The 23,703-nt window shown below is 33.4% G+C and overlaps 1 protein-coding gene across 4 annotated transcripts in view; it reads left to right on the forward strand.

The window, feature by feature from the left end:
* The window catches only part of Nol4 (nucleolar protein 4), a 318,444-nt gene that overhangs the window by 102,926 nt on the left and 191,815 nt on the right, over positions 1-23,703 (forward strand). For all 4 annotated transcript variants that reach the window (XM_010638080.3, XM_010638082.3, XM_010638081.3 and 1 more), the window contains one exon: positions 1,761-1,893. In XM_010638080.3, coding sequence (XP_010636382.1) covers positions 1,761-1,893 — 133 coding nt within the window. The remainder of the gene's footprint in view (positions 1-1,760; positions 1,894-23,703) is intronic.

A 23,703-nucleotide genomic window follows, 5' to 3' on the forward strand; every position in this document is an offset into this window, starting at 1 on the left:
ATGTGTGTGTGTGTGTGTGTGTGTGTGTTTTGCAAGTGTAGGAGTACCACAGAAACAATTTTACTAGACCACATGTAATCAGCTGTCTGTGGAATGCATGAGAGATACTTACTAAGAATATGTTTGTATAAAACACACAAGGCTGGTCTAGAAATATATATTGGTCACATATTGGATATATTTATGTAATATGATATATATTGTATATGTTCATTTAATGCAAGAATTGTGCATCTTATTCTATTGTAAAATTTATTATATATTCTACATAGCAATACAAAGCAGCTATGTTGTGCTTATGTACCTGACATTGTCCTAGGCTCTCTAAATACATTAAACTCTTTCAATCCTTGTTTAGCACAATGAGATTGGCACTATTATTATCCATATTGTACAGAAAAATAAACCAAGGCACTGAATGGTTAGGTATCTTGCTTAAGGTAAAACATCTAGAAGTGGCAGAACACTGCATCCAGGAAGTCTGGCTCCTGAGAATGTTCTGTAGTATTTGTAGTTTGTCTCTGACACCCACCTCTCTGTGTCTGTCTTCTGTAGGTGTATATAATACATCCATTGATAACATTAAAGTCCACATTAGATTTTCTCATTTTTTTCTCATGTATCACAGATTTTTTAAATTTTTTCTTAGAATTCAGAATTGGAGAAAACATAATGTATGTTATATACTGAGAGAAAGAGTGTCACCAGGAAAAATCTATGTGGTTGATGGCCCAGAGGTCTCCCAGGTGGCATTTCCTTTCTGATGAATTTAGATACAGCCAGAGCTTTGGTAAAGGAAGGACACCCAGCTCACCTGGGGCTGACCTCGGAGTCAGCATGCTAATTGGTTACTCTATCAGAATGCTTCTATCCCTTAACCATAGTGATTTCTTCTTTCTTGGCAATTTCTTTGTTGATACTAACACATTATGTTTTGAAACCAAGGTAACTTTTCCTATTCAAAGAAAGCTGGGTGACTGACTTCACATGAATCCCAGTGGGGGTCGGGGGGGGCAAATATTGAACTTGCCTGTGCCTCAGTTTCATTTGTAAAGTTGGGTGAATCCTAGTTCATTGGCTGTGATGATGATGCAAAGAGGGAACAAATATGAACTGCAGTATTATGACATAAATATCAGCATTCTTTGGCCACTGCTAATGATTAGTGCTAGATTTTCAAATCAGACACTCACAAAAATGATGTCAAACCTGATGCTTTTGATGAATCATTTAACACCAGCTCCCCACAACTTCCCATCTACTGAAGCACACATCATTTGTTCAAAATCAGTTTTCCAAAGGAGGTGACTCTGGTGAAAAATATTTACGAAGGCTTTTGTCTTGAATTCTAAGATTTTATGTTTATAATATTTTATCATGTCACTTAGCTTTTAGTCAAAACTTTTTTCCCTCTTGTCGTGTTTTTATGGATGGCACTTTTGCAGGTACTTACTGAAAAAAATCCATTATTTCCTTATAAAAGTTAATTCCTATACTGTATGTTTGCAAATGTATTATTTATCTTTAAAATATACATGTGTATGGATACATTGAATATTTAGGAGTTTTTAAATTCCTTGCAGGGAGAAACTATTCCCTTGTTTGTTATTTTAAGCATCTATTAACATTAAATGTAATTTACTGAGTTCTGTAAAGGCATAGTTACTGGCTAACTTCTAGTTGATTACATAAATAAAGTGGTCATTATTTGAATACGTTATACTTTATGATGCTTGATGATATTTTAAAACCATTTTCAGGATGAAAGTTCAATAGAAAGTGACGAATTTGATATGAGCGATTCAACACGAATGTCAGCTGTGAACTCTGATCTTAGCTCCAATCTTGAGGAAAGAATGCAGAGTCCCCAGACTCTTCATGGCCAGCAAGATGGTAAGCGCTTCAAATACTTGACCAGTTAGACAAACAAATAAACTAAATAACAAAAAACATCAACAGGTCAGAATCTCTTAAAACAATAACCACCTTTTTAACTCTTGTGTCCATTTTCTAAAATCTGTTTGCTATGGGGACTTTTTTTTCCCCTGTGTCCTCAGGTGATGGCATCCACTTTGTTATTTTTAGATGTAAGCACTTGGTTCCAAACTAAAATGTGTTAGACTGATTTATAAAAAGATGTCTCTTATAAAAATCCAAGAATATCCATCTATTGCTCCCTGCATTTAAAATGTGTTTTACCAATGCAGTGTAGGTTTCTGTTATAATGTTTTTCTAGCTTCAGTTTCTTGGGACATCATTTTTTGACTGAAGAGTTTAAAGATAATTAAAAGATTCACTTGGGTATTTTTCTCTTACCTGAAAGACTAGATATTAAAGGAAACTTTTACCGAGTAGTTTTGCTGAACAAGAAGATAGTTTACTGTGATCTTTCACCTGTTTTATTCAGTTTAAAGGAAAGGAAAGATATTGATTTCTTATTCCTGAGTCCATTGAAGATTCCTAAATCATATAATATTTTTGATTAAAAAAAAAGAAGCTGAATAAGATACACAAAGTAGGTATGGTGGTTAACACTTTAGGCTTGATATTTTTATTAAAAAGCTATCTTTGTAGATTTTTATTTCTGTAAGTTTCAAATTATGTGTGCAAGTAAATATGTCATATCTGGGTAAGTGTGGATAAAAATGGTTATACATAGAAGAAAGTTGGTTGATTTTACTCAAAATGAGTTAATTATTTTTATAATTAAGAACTTTTTAATTATTTAATATTGTCCTGTATCTGAAGATGGGGAAATTATCTTACTTTGTTTTCTCTGACACTTATTTATTAAAAGCTTGTTGTCAAAGATTGAAGTATTTCTAGTTGGTTTTGCATCATTTTTATTAGTAAGGCTGAAGATATTTTATATCTCAGCATAAAAATTCTCAAAAAAAGGGACTTGTCTGTTTTTTGCTTTTGGTGATTCTAAAAGATGTTTTATTGGCATGAATTATGAGAAATGAAGGGGTGCATTGGTTATCACTGACATTCATATATCATCCTTGATATGCAGTACAATAGTCATTGTAATAAAAAAGGCTTATTTTTCGATAAAGATAAATTTTTTTACATCTAAATTATCTATTCTCTTTAAAAGCATAAGTAAAGGCCAGGCGTGGTGGGACACAACTGTAATCCCAGCACTCGGGAGGCTGAGGCAAGAGGATTGCTGTGAGTTCGAGACCAGCCTGGGCTACATAGTGAGTTCCAGGTCAGTTTCAACTACATAGTGAGAACCTGTCTCAAGAAAACCCAAAATTAAGTAAATAAGTAAATAAATAAATAAAGCATAAGTAAACATTCATTGGATTTTTAAATGCCAGTTTCTATGTGACACTAGAATCATGACACAAAATATTCAGTTATATAGTTGAATTATTTGCATATATAATTTTGGAGAATATATAGAATAGGAAGATGTCTATTTTCATGAAAACTCTTGTTTACTTGACAAGAATTGTCAATTGTGTAACTTTGGCTGGGGACTACAGACGTGATAAAAATACGTATTAACTTTAATAATATGCAGTGGAATAATTTCAAATATTACTCTTAAGGGAAAGCACTTTGTCATGATGGATTAATGGTAGTACAAATATATCTAGTTATTTCTTTTTCCAACCTTAGCCTAACCCTTCCCTTACATATTAGATATCTTTTCCTGCTTTTTCTCATTGAGTTTTCTCCTTGCAGTTATTTCTCCTCCAGCACCAAAGGTTCTCCCCATCCTACTGGGAGCAATTAATTTTGGAAGCATTAGAATTTATTCTTGTAATTCTAGAAGGTGGAAGTCCAAGATATACGTGCTACCAGACTATGTCTGGTGAGATCCAGCTGTCTACTTCCAGAGTGGCAGTTTGTTGCTGTGTACTTTAGGGAGGATAAATTTTACACCACTGTTTCAGGGTGGAAGGGATGGAAGGGGAAAGACAGGGGCAAACTCCTTTTGTCACGCCCTTCTATCAGAGAGCCTAACCCCATTCATGAGTCCTCATGACTCACTCACTTCCTACAAGCCACACTTCTTAATATGGTTGTATTCAAAATTAAATTTCAATGTAAATTTGGAGGCAAAATCATTCAAACTGTGGTAGGTTCCATGGTGCCCCTCTACCCCATTTACCTGCACCAACCCTCCAGTACACTTTACAGTGAAGCTCGCTGAAAGCGTTGGCCTCTCATTTCCTCTTCCTTGCCTCAGCTCCCTTTGGCTTCCTTCTAATAGGCTGTTTTCATCCTTCTTGAGAAGGGCACCGACAGGCTGCATGTTGCTACTTCACTGGAAAATCGTTAGTCATCATCTCCCCCAACACTGATGTTCAAGGAAAACATACCCTATGTTCTTTGTGGGCTTTCATTTCTCATTTTCTCAGTCCAATTGTGTGAGTTCATTTTTACCTAATTCCATACATGTTGGAGAATTACAGAATAGAATCACGTCTATCTATGGCTAGGCTACTACCTACAAGATGACATCAAATCATGTTGGTCTAATACCATCCATAACCATATGAGTTCCAAATTTACTTCTTTAGACCTTAACATTCCTGAACTCAGGACTATTGCTACCTGTCTTCTGTTAATATTCTTTCAAGGACTTAGTGTTGTACGCAACTATGTTATTTTTATTATTTTAACATTTCTTTTCTATTATTTTGGTAATTTCTTAGCTGTTTCTCTTCTAGAATGTAAATGCCACATTAATGAACCTTTCTTCTGCCTTTTTCTTTTATTTGCTTCACTGGAGATAGTGCTTAAATGCTCCCTTATTTAAATGATGAACTTAGAACTTTACACCATGTCCTAAATCAACTTTTCTTGTTGCTGTGACACAATACCCAACATCCACAAGTTAAAGAAGTGCAACTCACAGTTTGTAGGTTTCAATCTGTAGTCCCCTGGCTCCATAGCATAACATCTGGCCACAGGGGAGCAGAGAGGATGGAGCCAGAAGATAAGCCTTTCCAGCCACACCCTCAGGTACCTGACTCCTGACCAGGCTTCCCCTCCTAAAAGCACGTAAGCTTTAAGCACACATAAACCAATCACCTTCCAATAGTACTGCTTCTGAGTACCTGAGGTTCTTGGGAGACGATCTAAATATAACCCATGACACATCATAATTATGATTTGTAAATGAATTTTGCATATTTCCTTCATTTCTTTTCATCTTTTCACTGATAATGGCACTCCTCTAAGTAACTGATCTTGCCAACCTGCTATATAATCCTTATTTTACCCTGTACACACATACAATATATAAATATTCAGATGATTTTGCAGTTGTTGTATAATATTTTCTAGATCTTGCTTTAGTTGTCTCACAATACTTTTCTTTTAGAGCTAAGGGATGTATATATAATGTTAAAAGGAAGAAAAAAAATTACAGTCCTTGACTTCATTTAACACGTGATCTAAAGGAATAAAAGTAGCTCATCTGACCAATGTGAGAAAAATCCATTCTACTTTAAAAAGTAAGAATCTGTAGTAATAAAACTATTAGATTATATGTATCTTTTCCAAATTAGTAGGGACATTGAGTGCTAGGCCCAGGTTGGTAGGTTGTATTGCTTTTTGTAGATGATTTGCATTAATCTTTGGGAGTGGTTAAAAGTCAAGGACTTGTGATGGGAAAAATCTGACTTTGGACAAATATCCCAAATATGGTCTCAATCCAGAGTAACATAGACCAGGGTTTCTCAATCTCTCAATTTTGACACTATTGACTCATAATTCTTTGTTTTGTTTGTTTTTGAGGAGTGGATTCCTTTATATTTTAAGATATTCAGCAGCTCCCTGACTTCCACTGCTGCATGAAAATAACATCACACCACTGAGTTGTGACAACTGTTGTTTTTCCAGACATTGTAAATATCTGGGGGCAAAATTTTTCTATAAACCAGCAGGATGGAACTATAAGAGAGCGATGGAGAGACAAGTGGAAGTTGGAAAAAAGGATAGGAAGCACTTTCCATTTGACTTCCTTTGAGGATGGAAAGATTCTGTGACTAGACTAATACGATAGTCACTATCCACGTAGTGTCTATTCGGTGCTTAGAATTCGGTTAGTGTGACTGAGGAATTATTTTAATTTAATGCCATACAATTTCAAAGATTGTTAATTTAAATTTAAATGACCTGACCACATGTGACCAATGGCTTTTGTTTCAGATTGTGTAGCTCTGGAACATTATTTTATTTTAAATAAATTTACTGGGTAGTAAATTTCTTTTTTGAAGTAAGTCAGATGTTTCCCAAGTTTTTAGAAAAACTGTAGAAGAAACTTCTATTTCAATAATTGGCTTCATCTACTTTAATGCATTTAAAATTTGAAAAAAATACAATTTTGAAATTTACATTAAATGTTCTATTTTCTCTAACAATGGCGATTGATTTAAGATAGTTAAATAAATTTAAGTAGAAGATTGTGATTTTTTAAAGTTTTTCACACAACTAAATTATGACACAATTATATATAATGTCTTTATTGGGTACCATATAATAAGGTAAGGAAATAAAACATGTTCTCATTTTTTATTTCACCATTCTGATGAAAGATTCACAGTCTAATCATCAAATACCAAAGGATACTTTACATAGTGGGAAAAAGGGGGAGAAAAAAGGAGAATCCCTTGCCTTGGGCTGGATAATTAGGTAAAGGTCAATAAGATATAACCCAGAATGAAAAATTTATAATGAGAAGAATGTTACAAGATTGATGTATGATATTTAGCTTGTTTGACGTATTTTAACTTCACATTGCTTCCTTAACCCAGTAAAAACATAAAGATGATGACACATAGACATTCTTATCTTCAGATAAGAAGCATTTTGTCATCATTTTTGGTTTAGAGGAAAATATTAAACTGTATAATTTTTAATAGATGTGAAATTGTGTTTTGGTTAAAAAATCACTTAAATCTTGTATATATATTTGATTTACTCATAGAAGCATGTGATCTTTCAAAGTATCATGGAGTATAAGGAGCTTGTTGTGAAGAAAATTTGGTTGTAGATCTCACTTCCCAAAACTTTGTGGTAGTATGGACCAGCTCAAAACAATATTCCCTTCTCTTAATCAATTATTTACTTTATCATGAATGTTTATGTTCTAACAACAGCTCATCTATTTGTTACTTACTGTCTCAAGGAATCTGACAAAAGAAAAGTGTCAAATATAGTAACAGACTTAAAATTTCAATTCAAAATAAACCTTTGACTTCGTTTTGGGGAGGATACAATTTTCTAAGATCCGATTTAGTTGCTTTTCTCCGTTACTATTGTATTGTAAACTTTTTTTTCAGATAATATTTTTCAGAGAATATTTTTGCTTTTTTGAACTGAAAGAGATTATTAGTATCAGCAAAAGATTTATTTTTAAATTATAAGTAGGAATTGAGACATACCTTTAAATTCTCTGAACATCAGTTTAATCAGCTTTGAAAGTAAGAGATTACAGTAGGAAAATATATGCTTTCCTTAAGACTCAAACTTTATTGATATTTGCTTGTGACATTGTATATTATAGTGCTTGTGGGTGAGCATGATCGATGCCCCTTGATAGTGATGTCAGTTGAATCAATGGAGTAATATACAGGCTTTTTTAAACATAATTTTTGTTTATTTTGATTTTGCAGAGTTTGATGCAGTCATAAGAGGATATATTCTGAGAAATGCATTTTAGATGATTGCATCATTATGTGCCTATTGTTGCTTAACACAAACTGAGACAACTATGATATCACTAAGCAATATAGACTTAGCGATTACCATCATATAGGTGGTCTGCCATGTACTAAAATATTATGCACCTCATGACTATACTTCATTATTGAAGCTGTTATTAGTTTACACATTAATAAATAAGTATTAACAGCATCTTTGTGCCAAGTATGAAGCTTTTTTTGGGGGGGTACTGGTGATCGAAATCAGGACCTTGGGCTTGCAAGACAAGTGGTGGAACCACTGAGCTAAATCCCCAGCCCTGTGTGCCAAGTAAATCAATATGGTGATGTCTATAAACAGCTGGCAAGGGAGAAGGATATGTGAATTGAATTCTCTTTAGGAGATGATTCTTCAACATTCACTTCAAATTCTACCCATTATAGACTTTTAAAAATATGTATTCTAGGCACATTTTTCATTCAAGGGTGTACTTCGTGATTCTGTTCTCATAAAAATGGATAGTTCATTTGCCAGAATTTGCAAATCTCTCTCTTCTCATAATATTTGCATTATAAAAATGTTCTGGTATGCTTCAGTTGGTCAGGTTATTTTTGATAAAAAAATTGAATTACAATTTAATGGCTCACATGTCACTAATACTAACTAGAGCATACACATATATAATTTTTTTGATTTTACACAACCATGGTTAACTATAAAAATTTTGAATACCTTTAGGTATTACTTCACCACTAAGAATGGCCAATTTAAAACTAGAAATATCAGTTTAATAAAAATTAAATAGCAATTGTTTCATTAAACAATATATAGTATAAATATATTCCAAGTTAATGAAGTAATAGGCTAATATTCTACATTCAGTTATTTGAATTGATTACTTTCGAGTAAAACCACAATTTACCTATAAAATATTGCAGCTTTTGATGTCAAAGATCAGAACACAATTTCCAAAATGTAGAAAGTTTTCCTATATTCAAATGTCCTTTGGGAAAAGATGAAACTCACTGTTGCCTGTTGGTCTTTTAAGGCCTCGTTAGACTAAAACAAGCGACTGGAACAAATATCTCTATACAGAACCCAGAATGGGATTCCTGCTACCAGGGATGAATAGATATTTGGCATGAAAACATATTATTCTAATACATTTACTTTCCCAAGTAGTAATTATAATAAAGAACACTGTCCCTAAATATGTTATTAAGAAACCACTTAAGAACTATTTCTATGTGAAATATTTTTTCATTTTCCAATTTTCTATAATGAAGATTTTCTTTTATCCCTATGGCATCTATAGCATAAATTTTAAGTCTTTGCTTCTCCCCAAGATGTACGTCATATACAATTTATCCAAAATGGGAAGCATATTTCATGGGTTGAGTCATCCAAAAGGAGGTAAATGTCCCATTCAGAGAAAAAATTTTATTTTATTTTCCTAGTATACGTTTGTAACACATACAGTTTACAATCTGTATAGGAGTGGTTACATGTTCATATTAGAACTTGTTTTTGTATCCCCTTCCCTCCCCTGTCCCCTCCTGCTCTGGTTTGCCAATCATCTTTTTCATATCTGTTGTTACTAATTGTCTTAGTATGTTTTATAGCTTATAATGTTTACATTGTTGGGGTTATTAGGGTTCTGTACATGGCAAATCTTTATTCCTCTCATTTCCCCTTCCCTTCCCCATATACCTCTCCTTGTTCCCTTGGACCATTTCCCTATTTGATGAGATCTGGTTTTTTGTCCCTTTCTGTCTGTCTTTTATCATTTTTTAATTTGTATTTTGCCTCACTCAAATGAGGGATACTATACAGTATTCAAGCTTGTGGGCCTGATTTATTTCATTCAACATTAATTATGTTTTCCAGGTGCATCCATTTTCCTACAAATGCTTCAAATTAGTCATTTTTTATAGCCAAGTACTATTCCATTATATACAGATCCACATTTTGTTTATCTGATTGTCTGTTGATGGGTATAAAGGCTGCTTCTAGGATTTAGCTATTACGAGTTATGCTGCTCCAAACATTGGTATGCAAGGATCGCTTAAACTCTTTCAGGATACCTAGCAGAAGGACAGTGAGTCATATGGGATTTATAATTTCAATTCTTTGAGAAATCTCCATATTGATTTCCATAATGGTTGTGCTGCTCTGTATTCCTACCAACAATGGAGAAGAGTCTCTTTTGCCATACCCGTGTCAGCATTTGTTATTGTTTGATTTCCTAATAATTGCCATTCTTTCCAAAGATGTCATTTTAATTTGCATTTTTCTAATACCAGAGATGTTGAACATTTTTTCCATATATTTGTTGGCCATTGTATATCTTCCACTGTGAAGTGTCCGTTCATTTCTCTAGCCCATTTTTTGACTGGGTCCTCAATTATAAGTGTTTTACTTTTTTGAATTCTTTGTATATTCTAGATATTAGTCCTCTGTCTGAGCAGCAGTTGGCAGTTTTTTTTCCCACTCTGTAGTTTGTCTCTTCACTCTACTGACTGAATCTTCTGCTTTACAGAAGCTTTTTAGTCTAATATAGTTCCACCTGTTGTTTCTTGCTGCTATTTCTTGTGTGATAGATGTTCTCTTTAGAAAATCCCTTCCTACTCCTGTCTTCAATTGTTTTACCTATTTTTTATTTTAGGTTGAATGTTTCTGTTTTAAATCTTACATCTTTGATCAATTCTGATTTTAATTTAGTATATGATGACAGAGAAGGGTCCATTTCATTCTTCTACAAACAGCTAACCAGTTTTTCCAACACAATTTATCAAATAGGCTATCTTTCCTCCATCATATTCTTTTGGATCCTTTGTCAAAGATCAAATAGCTGAATATGTCTGGTAAGGCTTCTGTATCCTCAGTTCTGTTCCATCGATCCATGTGTCTGTTTTGTTTTGTTTTTTCTTTTCCTGCACCATGCCATTTTTATCGCTATTGCTTTGTAGTATATCTTGAAGCCTGGTATTGCTATGCCACCTACTTTGCTCTTATTGTCCCAAATTAGTTTTGCTGTTCAGTGTCTCTTCTGGTTCTATGAGAATTCTTGGATTGTTTTTTTCTAGATCTGTAAGGTATGCTATTGGTAATTTGATTCAAAATGCACTAAATCTGTATACAAAATTTTAGTAGTGTGGCTATTTTCACAATATTTATTCTGGTGATGCAGAAGCAAGGGACATCTTTCCATTCTCTGAAGTCCTCCTCAATCTCCTTTTCAGGTGTAGTTTTCTTTATAAAAGTATTTCACTTCTTTGATTAGATTAATTCCGAAGTGTTTCATTTTTCTTGAAATAACTGAACATTGTATAGTTTTCATAATTTCGTTCTCATCTAATTCATTGTTGGTATACACAAATGCTAATGATTTCTGTGTGTTGATCTTGTATCCTACTACTTTGCTGAAATTGGTTATTAATTCTATGAGTTTCTTAGTGGAGTTCTTTGGGTCTTCCATGTAGTGTATCGTGTCATCTTGCCAATAGTGCTGATTTGAGTTCTTCCTTTTCTATATGTAACCCTTTTACTTCTTTCTCTTGCCTAATTTCTCTGGCAGATGTTTCAAGTACAGTATGATGAATACCAAAGGTGATAGTGAACACCCTTGTCTTGTTTCTGATTTTAGGGGGAATGATTTAATTTTTTTCCCTGTTTAGTATGGTGCTGGCTATTTAGTATGGCTTGTCATAGATAGCCTTTATCATATTCAGGTATGGTCTGTCTATACTTGTGTTCTTCAGAGTTTTTATCATGAAGCATTGTTGGATTTTGTTAAAAGACTTTTCTGCTTCCATAGATATAAGCATGCGAACTTTTGACCTTGCTCCTGTTTAGGTGATGTATTTTATTTATTAAGTTACATATCTTGAACCATCCTTGAATCTGTGGGATGAAACCTAATTGATGATGGTCTATCAGTTTTTTAAAATAATATGCCAATTCTGTTTGATAATAACTTGTTGAGGATTTTTGCACTTATGTTCATTAAAGAGATTGGCCTATAGTCCCTTTTTTAGTTTTGTCTTTTATGTCTTTGAGATCAGGGTTCCATGAATGAATTAGGGAGCACTACATCCCTTCCAATTTGAACAGCTTATGGAGTATTGGTAATATAACATCTTTAAAGGTTTTGTAGAATTCAGCCATGAATCTTTTTTTAGTTGGTACATTATTTATTTCTGAATCAATTTAATTGCTTGCGATTGGGTTGTTAAGTATATTTATGTCTCTTTGGGTTAGCTTTGGTAGTTTGTATGTGTCTAGGAATCTCTCCATTTCTTTAAAAATTGCTAATTTGTTGGAATATAGTTTTTCAAAGAAGTTACTATCTTCTGGATTTCTACAGTGTCTGTTGTGAATTCACCTTTATCATTTCTTATTGCATATGTATGAGTCTTTTCTCATTTTCTCAATGAGTTTTGCTGAGGGATTGTCTATTTATTCTTTTGAAGAGCCAGCTCTTCACTTTGTTGATTGGTTTCATAGGTTTTTTTTTTTTTTAGTCACAATCTCATTAATTTCTGCTCTCATCTTTATAATTTCTCACTTTAGTTTTTGTGTGGGGCTTTTTGCTGTTGTTTTTCACATATCTGAAGATTTCTCATAGGGTTATCTAATATGCTCTTGCTGTTTTCCTAATGTGAACAGTGATTGCAATGAATTTTCCCCTTAAAACTACTTTCATAGTTTCCCAGAGGTTTTGTTGTGTTGTAGAATCATTGTCTTTAACTTCCAGAAATTTTTAAATTTCTTCTTTGATTTCTTCTGTGACCCATTGTTCCGCACTGCCCCCCAGGACCTGGGATGGAACTTAGGACCTTGAGTTAGTGAGGCAGATATGGCTCCAATGAGCTAAATCTACAGCCCTCTATTATTTATTTAGGAGTATGTTACTAATTTTCCAGGACCTTTGCCTTTTCAAAATTTTATCTGACAGTGGTCAGATAGTTTGCATGGGATGATTTCAATTCTTTTATATTTGTTAAACAGACTTTGTGGACTTGCATGTGATCTCTTTTAGAAAAAGTACCATGTGCTGCTGAAAACAATGTGTACTCTGTTGTAGGGGTGGTGGTTATAATACACTATACTCGTGGATTTCTTCTCTAGACTAAAGGGGCACCCCTTTTGTATATGGTATATAATATAATTGTATATAATTTCTTATTGTAATAATTATTATATATAATTTCTTATTGTATATCATGTCTTATTATATATAATTTCTCAACTAGCCCTGATAGATTCTGCTGCAACAGATTAGTCTGTTACCCCTGTTGTTGAACTGATGCCTTAGAAATAACCCTGGCTCATAGGACAATTAACTGCTAGTGAACTTGTTGATCAAATACACCATTACACTCAGGGAGTATAGAGACAGTTTCTAACCCAAGAATTTGAGCTTAGTAAGACTTTGAAATACCACCTGCAACCCAGCAGAGGGGTTCCTAGCATAACTAGTCATGGTGAAGCAGCCAGTGCTGATAAAAGGGCTGCTGAAAATTGCATACACCACTTCAAACAATGACACAGATAAATGGCTTTTGCTCTCATCAAATATTCAATTGTGATGAAACTAGCCTTTTCTGGAAGAAAATGCCCAGGAGAATATACATTACCCTGGCAGAGAAGAAAATACCAGACCACAAGCCTATGAAAGATAGGCTAACCTTAATGCTATGTGCCAATGTGAGTGGTGACCTTAAGATAAAGCCTCTCTTGGTTTATCACCCTGAGACCCTGAGAACATCCAGAAAATATAAAGTTATGAAGAATAAGCTTGGGGTCATATGGAGATCTAATGCAAAAGCCTGGGTAACAAGAAAGCTTTTTTCTTGAGTGGGAGGGAGGGACTTTGTGCCCCACTGTTAAGAAATATCTATAGGACAAAGGTTTACCACTCAAGGCTGTCCTCATTATTTGCAATGCTTTGCTCACCCATGAGATTTGGAAGAAGAATTGGCTGAATAATTCCATGGCTCTCAGTTGAGTTCCTCCCACCTAATGCAATTCTTCTACTGTAGCCAATGGACCTGCAAGTTATAGCTAACCTTAAGAAGCTATACACCACGGAATTGCTCCTGAAGTGCTTTCAGATTGTTTCAGATACAGATTTAACTCTTAAAGAGTTCTGGAAGGAAAATTACAACATCCTTTCCTGTGTGGGGTTGAGAAATCTTGGACCAATGTCTCTCTAAGGACACTGAGGTCGGACTGGAAGAAAATGTGGCCTAAAATTATATAGGAAAGATTTTGAAGGCTGTGTAGAGAAGCCTGAGCCTTAAATTGACCCCGTAGTTGATGACACCGTCACTATACCAATGTCCATAGGCTTGCAGGCAGACAGTGGTGATGTTGAGCAACACTCAGAGGAATTGTCTACAGAGGAACTTCAGAAACCTCTGGCTGAGCAATGAAGAATGACAGCTGAGGCGCTTTCTGAAGAGGAGGGGGAGTGTCAATAATCACTGCCGCAAAGTTCTTTTTCTGAAATAAAGGAAATCTTGAAAAATGGGCAGAGCTATAAACATTTTAGAGAGGGCCCACCCAGACAGAGAAAAAGCGAATTGTTCCATTCACTTAATTATAATGTCATGTCATACTACAGAACAGTATTAAAGAAAAGACAAATACACAACCTTAGAAAAGATTTTAGTTCTGAAAATGTTAAGATGTAGTGAGGTAGAAGCAAGTCCTAGTGGGCTACAGCTTCTCCTAAGGAGAGAAAGGTACTAGATTCCTGATGCTCTTGTGGAAGGGAACTCTCCTTCCAAACAATAACCACCTTCCATTTCACATTCCCTCCCTGGAAGCCAAAGATGTACAGTATGAATTATTGTTTCTGGTGAACTAGGCATATTTTATAATTTTTTGGTGAATACATTCTATAAATTATTGATGACTACACTAGGAAAATTATTGGTACTTCTGGTAAATTATGCACGTTAACCTTTTTATTATGAAAAAGTTAGTTAAGGAGTGCTTTGGGAGGTTCAGAATACATTATGGGTATTTCCATTATTTCTCATGAGAAAAATAGTCTTGACTTACAGCTAACTTAAGTTACAACCAGCTTTCATGTATGCATTGAATTTGTAAGACAAGTATCCTCTATACCAAATAGCAGAAATCTATGAAAAGTTCATAGAAGGAATAAAGAGAATAGATGCATTTAAAGAAGAAATGAGCCAGAAGTTTACGACAATGACCCTCAATATGCCCATGGTGAATTTCAGGGATGTAGGTAGAAAAAAGTGGGTAAGCTAACCAAGACAGTTCAAAACGTGAACAAGAGATTCAATAAGAATAAAGAATCCTCTAAAAGATGTCACACAGAAATAATGAAATAAAATCAGTGTAAAATTTATACATTTCAGAAATGACTAATGTGAAGATCTGATATTAAGGACAAAATAGTAAATTACAATAACGATCTCAAAGAAAACAAAAAGAAAACAAGAGAACAAGGTAAAACTACCCAGCAGCTACTAGATAACAAAAACAAACAAACAAACAAACAAAAACCCCCCAAAACAAAACAAACCAAAACCCCAAACTAAGGCTAATCAGGTCAGGAAAAAGTGAGAAGACTGCATATATGTATTTACCAACATGCTTACAAAAACTATCAAAGAAAAAATTAAAATAAAAGTAAATTATACTTATATGATAACAGTTGGGGAAGTCACCCAAGCATATAGTCATTAAATTCACAGATATTCAGCAAAAAAATCTAGAATTTTAAAGGCATCCACAGAAATACAAAAAATTAGATGTACAAGTAATCCAATTAGAATCACATACTTCTCAATACAAAGCCAAAAGGCCAGAAAAACTTGGAGTGAAGTATTTCAAGCCCTAACAGCAACTAATTTCCAAACTACATTAATTTATCCAGCAAGGCTATCCTTCAAAATAGATGGAGAAAGTGCAAGGACCCGAATTCGATCCCAGGTACAAAAAAAAAAAAAAAAAAAAAAAAAAAAAAAGATGGAGCAATAAGTTGTTTCCATGAAAAAAGACCAGCCCTACAAAAAATACTCAAGAATATTCTCAACACAAAGATAGGATTAGACATTCCTAAAAGCACAGAGGAAATTAATGAGGTCAGTGGATAAACAATGACAAAAATCATCAGGAAAAGAAACAAACTATATTCCAATAGATTAGGAAGACAATGGTAGTAAATAACCAACACATTTCAGCAATATCTATCAATGTTAATGGCCTCAACTCTCCAATCAAAAGACAAAGACTACAGCCAGGGATTTAGCTCAGAGGTGTTGCTGCCTGCCTGGCAAGCACAAGGTCCTGAGTTTTATCCTTGGAACAAAAAAAAGACAGACTACAGACTGGATCAAAAAATAATCCAAGAATTTGTTGAATTCAAGAAACCCATCTAATTAAAAATACATTCATAAACTTTAAAATTAAAGTGTGGAAAACAACATTTCATGCATTAAAACCCGGAAAACAAGCAGATGTGTCACTACTAATATCAGACATGGAAACTTCAAATTAAAACAATTACAAGAGACAAGGTCACTACGAACATATTAGTTAAAGGAACAATCTAACAAGAAGAGATAATATTGATAATATGTATCCACTGAATACTGGAGCATCTTCATAAAACAAAAAACAGCTGAAATTAAAAGATCAGATAAACATTAATCACAGCAGGGGATTTTAACACCACATTTTCACAAAGAGACAGATGGACTAAACAAAAAGTCAATAGAGCTGAATGATACCCTTGAACATATGAATTTAATAGATATACAGAATATTTTGCCCCTCTACAACAGAAATATAATTTTAAAAGGTAACTTCCTGGATCTTTAGGTGTACTTAGGATAAGTGTAAAGTGGTGAGAGGTCCAATATTTCCTTTTTCATTCAACAAACATGCATTGAATCCTAGAATAAGTTAGGTATTGGAGTTACAAACATAAACGTGACCTATGTGACTGAATCAATGAAATATGGTAATTTAATATGATTCGACTTAATATTTCAATCTCTAAAATAACTTACAGTAGGACATTAAAGATATGAAAGCAAATGCTTTTGAAATTGCGATGCATTTGTTTTAGATAACAATGATGAACACATGTAGATTATGCATATCTTCTGTTATTCATTAAATTTATTGGTACATTTTTAGGTATACAATATGATGAATTAGTCCTTGGGAGTTTGTACCTTTACATGATGTACCTTGGTTCTTTTTTCCCCCATTCCCCTCCCCATCTTCAACCCTTCCACCTCTCCCTATTTGCAAAGACTTCGTTTCCATTTTTTCCTTTTCTCATATTTTTTTTTCCTTTCCCTCCTTTACTTCTTGACTTGTATACTTGTAAAATGGCGATAGTCCAGTGGGGGTGCATAAGCTAATAAATTAAAAATACAACATCTGCTTGTGAGTCAAATAAGTGGGAAGGAGATATGGTAGTGAGAGTTTCAGTTTTTTTCCTATCTTAATTTAGATTACACAATAAACTAGGAATTTAGTACAATAGGACTTTATTTTAATACACAAGTGCCTAGGATTCATTTTAGATGAGATGACCAAGGCTATCATGTGGGATAAAAGTATGAGAGCAATGATACATACTGTATTTTTAAGATACTTCTCACCTTCCACCCAACACTTTGGAATATCAAAAAGGCAGCAATCTGAAGGGTAAAATCATGTGGATACCCTTCATGTTCAAAGGATATATTGCCCAGACCCCTTTGAGTTACCTTCTGAATGAGAGTTAATTTGCAAGGATTTTTGGCTTTCAGTAGCTCTTTTTTTGTGAATACAATTGTCATGTACATTAGTTCTTCAGTAATCTTTTTTAAAATGCCCCCTGATTGAGCTAAGAAATTTTCAGTCTGTTTTCAATCATTTATATGGACACTATTCACACTGTATCTAATTTAAAAGCATACACAGGCACACACACACACACACACACACACACACACACACACAATACATTCCAGGCAATTTTCTTTTACTGTCCAGTGTGTATGTGGATAAAATTTTAGTAAAAAATGCTTCTGGCAAACATTGCCTCTAATTTTGTTGAATAGAATGTAATTATTAAGGCATATAAACCACCAGTAAAAGCAATTACTATTCACTATTTAATTTAATTGGAAAAATTCTATGAAACATGTTTTAATAAAAATGATGTAAAACAGTATACTTTGTAGGAAATTAAATTTAGTGGTTAATATTTTATGATGGTGAGTTTTAATTAGAAAAGCTATTAAAATGTTTTCCAGTCTGAACACTAAATTCCCAAGTGAAATTATATTGTCTTGTGTGTAAGTCATTTTCTTTGTTCTCCAAGTTTGTTTTCTTTTTAATTGTTGAAATTGCTTAGGAGAATTGACAAAGAGCAAAAATTGTTAAAATAATTTAAAAAAAATGCAAATGTAGTAAAATGTTTGACCTTAAAGTTAAATTTGTTTATAACAGTATTATTGCCCTTAATTTTTAATTTGCACATAATTCATATATTCTGGACTTAAAATACCTAAGGTGGCATAGTTCTGCTGTTTTTTTATTCAAATTACTTCATTATCATATTAACATGATTTACAGGATAAATTTTTAAATTTATTGTTCTAAGTCAATGCAGTAACATGGATATATATTTTATAAAGGTCTCTTTATGGCAAGGTATACATCATTATATCATAATTTGTGGAAATATAAACAACCTTTATAAGTAACATTTAAAAAGTAGAAAATTGGAAGGAATATTACAATTGGAGGACTTTTTGATTGTTGAGTCGCATGTACTGTTTAGTGTATACTTGTGTTTGTATATGTATTCAATCATTTCAAATTGCTTTTCAATGGTAATTCTCTGTCCAAAAAGCAGAAGAGCAATTTGGCTTAATCTAAGGAATACCTGTAAAAAGAGACGCTTAACTATGCTTTTTATTTAAAATGCTTTTTCCTGGAATACATTTTTTTCTTACATTTAGAGTTGTATTATTTCAAAGTGTGCTGTACTTCCCTACGTTAAAGTTTTTCATGTTGGTACTTCATTCGTTACATAAATGTTTTTTAATACAAACAAATGCTTATTTATAGACCTACATCATTTATTTTAGTCTGAAGTTTTCCACACCTCACAGACCATTCTCAGCTAGTTCTGGCCTGAAAAATTAGGGGAAATTGATTTTGTTCCAGGCTTACTTTGAAGGATCTAATAAAATTAGTGAAGGATGTCAGATTACTTTAGAGTTTTACATACTTCTGAGTTGGTTCTTTGAGATATTGCTCTTGTGGGTTTGGCATTATCTGCATGTCTATTTGCTTCCATGTGTGTTTGCATAGAGTCAATGTTCATAGTTTCAGCAGCTCCAAGAGAGGCCATAATCTATTAGAATCAAGTAAGTGATTAAAAAAAAGTCATTTAGTTTCTAACTATTGTGTTATAAATGCTAATGCATAAGCAAGGCTGAGTCATATGTTTCTGGAAAGATATTAGAAAATATATATCTTTTGTTCATGGGCTCAAATGCATTTTTAATGTCAGCAATCTTGAACAATTAGAAACACCTGAATTTTTTCAGTTTGAAAGTCTTGAGCAACTCTCTGTTCCTCATTTTTTGTTTGTTGTTGGCGTCACGCAGCTCTTCTTTATAAACTTTTACTGTAAAGTCAACACTGGTCTGTATTTGTTTGTAGCATTTTTGTACTAGTCTGGGTCTGCTAAATATTAGTTTTTTTATATAAAATAACATTCATTTTAGACAAATCAAATGGTTCAACATCTGAGCTGTTGAAACTGGTGTTGCAAGACAACTGTACAAACCGATAAATCAACTACAATGTGGGGCTAAATTGAACATAAAAAATATACAGTAGGTGTATTGAGACTGTAGTTATATTTTGGGTTGATAAGAAGATAAAAATTGCTGGAGGATATTAAAAAGAGGGGTTGAAAAGATATTTCATCATGTTTATTATACATTTGTAGTATAATTTCTCTTTTGTGAAGTTCAATTCTCCATTTGACTGGATTGCCTTGGAAGCTGGAAACAAAATAAATCCTCTGCATGTTTATACATTCTCTTTGCAGACGAGCACAGTAGTTGACATATAGTATAATAATATGAAATGAAGAAATATTTTGAAATTTCTTCCCCTCTGCTTACCTGTGGGGTGATAGTGTATTCAACTCCTGGACTCAGTATTTCTTGCTAAATTCCAGAGCCAGTTGAATTCCTCTTACCTGTACACTTTCTCTGGTCTACCTGCAGATGTATTCAGGAGCAACACAACAAATAGTCAAAACAGCTTTGGTACATAAGATCCTAATGATATAATTGACAATGTGAAATAGGAAGAAAAGGGCTAAAGGTGTAGGAAAAATGGGAAGGGTAGGGGAAAGGTAATGAGGGAAAAGAAAAAAATATGAGAAAATGAAAAAATGGAAATAAAGTGTTTGTAAATGGGGAGGGGAGGAGGGGGTGAAGGGAGGGCAGGGACAAGGGGAAAAAATGAGAACCAAGACCTGTCATGTAAAGGTACAAGATCCCAATAATGAATGCAACTGTACTTATACCTAAAATGTACCAATAAACTAAAAAAAGTGATAGTTTCAAATAAAATTAAAATACATAAAATAAAAATTGATGTATGCCACAAAAAAAGAAACAGCTTTGGGATCTTAGTAAGTTCATTAAGGAAGCATTATGAATAAATTACCAATTGTAAATCTGGAGACCTGCTCTCTTATTCTAGCTCTTCCAATATGTAATTCTGAAACCTGATTTAAGAGACATTAGTAGTTTGGGGCAACGCTTTCCATGTTTTTTAAATGAAAAGCCTAGACACTCTCTCTCCAAACTTCACTCTACTTTCAAAATACTCTGTGTGTTCACCTGCCAGGATCTTCTTTCTTTTCTATCTTTTCTTTTCTCATTTTCCATATATCTTTCAACTAGTTTAGTGCTTTCTTGGCCTAGAGAAGGGAAAGAAAGAATGATGGTATCTGAATTTTGTCTTTCTTCCAGTCGATCCTCTATCTTTAAAGAGCCACTTTTATTCCAAGGTATACATGCGAAGAGTACTCAGAAAACCAGAGAGATTGCTGAAGGAACAAAATTCCCTTTCTCTCTCCGGTTTCCCCATGCAAGTTATCCAAAACTGTGCCTTCTTTGTCTTCCCAACTTCCATATTCTGGCAAGAAGCTAGTGAACATGAAAGCTCACGGACATTGCCTGCATGTTATTGAGCTAATATTCTCTTCTTCACTTAGAAGTTCTATTTCTTTTGTCCCTCCTTCTGACTTGAGTATATAAACATAGGTCCAAACATGTAGGTGTGTGTATGTGTATGCGTGATAGGGAGAGATGAGAAAAGAGGAGAGAGAGAGAGAATGAGAATTAGAGTAGTTTCAACAACAATAATGATTACTTTCCTTGAAGAGCTTTCTGTAAAACTCATCCTGAGTCTTGAAGTAGTAGAGAATTTCTTAGGATATTTTTTTCATTACCAGCCTCATAATATCTTTTGAAAACAGAAATATACCTATTTATCTGAAAGTTTTGAAATGTTTGGTTAAGGATCTTCAATTAGCCTGCATTTCAGTGGGGGTTTATTTCACTAACATGTCATTACTGCTTTGGTATAACAGTGTCTTAGAAAATAGAACCTACTGTCCTACAGAATCAGATGTACAGCTCATCAAATCTTAGCTCTTTCTTTATTCAAATGTCTTATGAAATAATCAAGAACAATCAGATTATCATTATAGGTACAGTGGAGTCAGTGTACTGAGTGTTTATGTCAGTGTCCTGAGTAAGTCTATGGGAGAACATGCTTACTCTTTCAACACATACTAGCAAAATAAGCAAATTATCTTAAGTGCCATGTACACGATTCTTTTAGAGTCTATGCAACATATAATCTCTCATCTGATTTAACCTTGAAATAAAATTATATTAAAAATAGTTCTAACAGAAGATAAATGAAGATAACTAAAATGAAGAACTAAAATTTCCTCATTGGTTATTGAATTCCAGGTACTATTTAAAGAATTAAGCTCATAAGCCTTCAAAGTAATCCTGTTTAGTAGGTAATGTTGTTATTTTCTTGGTTTAAATGAGGAAACTGAAGCTAACTCGTTATCCAGTAGCCACAACAACAGCTTAGTGGTAGAATTGTGACACAGACCTTATAGTGCTGGGGTCCATGACCTTAAACATGAATTTGTGTGTTGCCATAAGGCCCCCTCTATAATCTTTGCATTTGTTAGATTCTGTAATCTGTGCTTTCTTACACATGTTTATCCTACGTATGCCCACTCTGTTCGAATTATCTGAGCAGACAGTTAACATTCTGTCTGATATTTTCATTATAGCCTGAGATTTTTAACCTGTCTACCATAGTTACTTGTAGATGTTTCCCATACCTTCTTAGGTCATGTGTATATCCTCTTTTTTTCTACATTGTTATAAAGAATTTATAACATTATTTCTAGCAACTGAAATATATTGGTTCCATCTAAGCTTTCTAAAACAGGAATGTCAAATGTAAATTCTGTTTAATTCAATAATATCTCTTGTCAATAATTTCCCTGTTTTTAAAATTCATATTTTCTTTTATCTGTTAAATGTGTAATTGACTTTTGACAATTTCTTTCATTTCTTGCTATTCTTCCTTTGTATGGAAAGGACAATAAGAAATTGTGACTGGCTTTCTCTGCTGCATTCATTATTTTGAATCTTCTCAGTTCATTTTGTTCTGCATTTTTTCCCCAAATAATGAGTCTAAGCTTTGGTAGAAGAAAAAGAAAAATAGTTTTCATTTATCACTATCCACTCACACCAATAATGATTTGGCTTATCTTATAAGCTTTTTATTTTATAACATTTCAGCTTTTCTTTGTGTGAAATAACAATAAAATTCATCCTTTTTTGAAGAAGAGCACCATTTCTCTACATAAAGCATCCAAATGAAAGATTATTTGAAGTATCAATCATGTAAGTCTCATGTTTTGAAATAATGTACTTTATATAAAAATAATGGCCACTTTAATTTAATAAGCATACTTTAAACTTTAAATGTGTATGGAAAGTAGAAATTATCCACATTGTAATTAAATTGAATTATAATGGGCTATTCAGTCCTATTTAAATATAAGCAAACATTCAAAATTAAAAAATATACTTCAAAAATCAGCTTTTTAGCATTAAAAATTAAAATTCCTTGCATTTGAGAAAAGAACAAAACTAGACAAATAAAGTTCATTAGGTGTATGTGAGATATTGTGGCTTTGAGAACTTATATTTGGTGAATTGAGGAATTAATAATCAATTACTACTTAGGTCTGTTTTTTTGTATGATTATAAAGGCTGCATAGCCCTAACTGTAAATAGACTAGCTTTTGTATTTGCAGCTATGTATAAAGAGCCAATTACTAGTTTATTAATAAAGGAATATTATTTTTAGAATGAAAATTTTATATACTAGAGATTTTTCCTTTGAAAAGTATATCTTTCCTCCATTAAGGTGATAGCATAATGATAATGTAGTTTTACAATCAAAATAGTCTTTTCTGTCACACGTTATTCCCATTTTAAAACAATTCTGCCCATTTTTTTCCTTTCTAGTAAGCCATGTTGCTTTCTGTTGTTAAAAATAATGCTAATCAAGTGTTTACTGAGACTTCTTTGTGAAGCAGAGACCAAGCTTTATTAAAGATAATGGTGCATGAGGATGTGGTAAAATGGACTCAGCAGTGGACTCAGAGGGACAAGGTTTAGATCCCAGTTCTGTGATGTAATCCGTGTGTCCTGTTGCATGCCATTTCAGAGATGATACCAAAGAGCCCACTGGTTTCAGTTAGAGGTTATATTTGCCTTATTCACATCATAGAGTTATGACAGAAACCAATAAGGTAATATAGGCACTTGAAACAAACATTATTGACCACCTACAGTGTGCTAGAACTGGATAGGTTGCTGAGGATTTAGCAGTGCAAATCAGAAAAGGAAC

This window comes from Fukomys damarensis, unplaced genomic scaffold (genome assembly GCF_012274545.1).
Source record: "Fukomys damarensis isolate Sample0158 unplaced genomic scaffold, DMR_v1.0_HiC HiC_scaffold_30, whole genome shotgun sequence".
Classification (NCBI taxonomy): domain Eukaryota; kingdom Metazoa; phylum Chordata; class Mammalia; order Rodentia; family Bathyergidae; genus Fukomys; species Fukomys damarensis.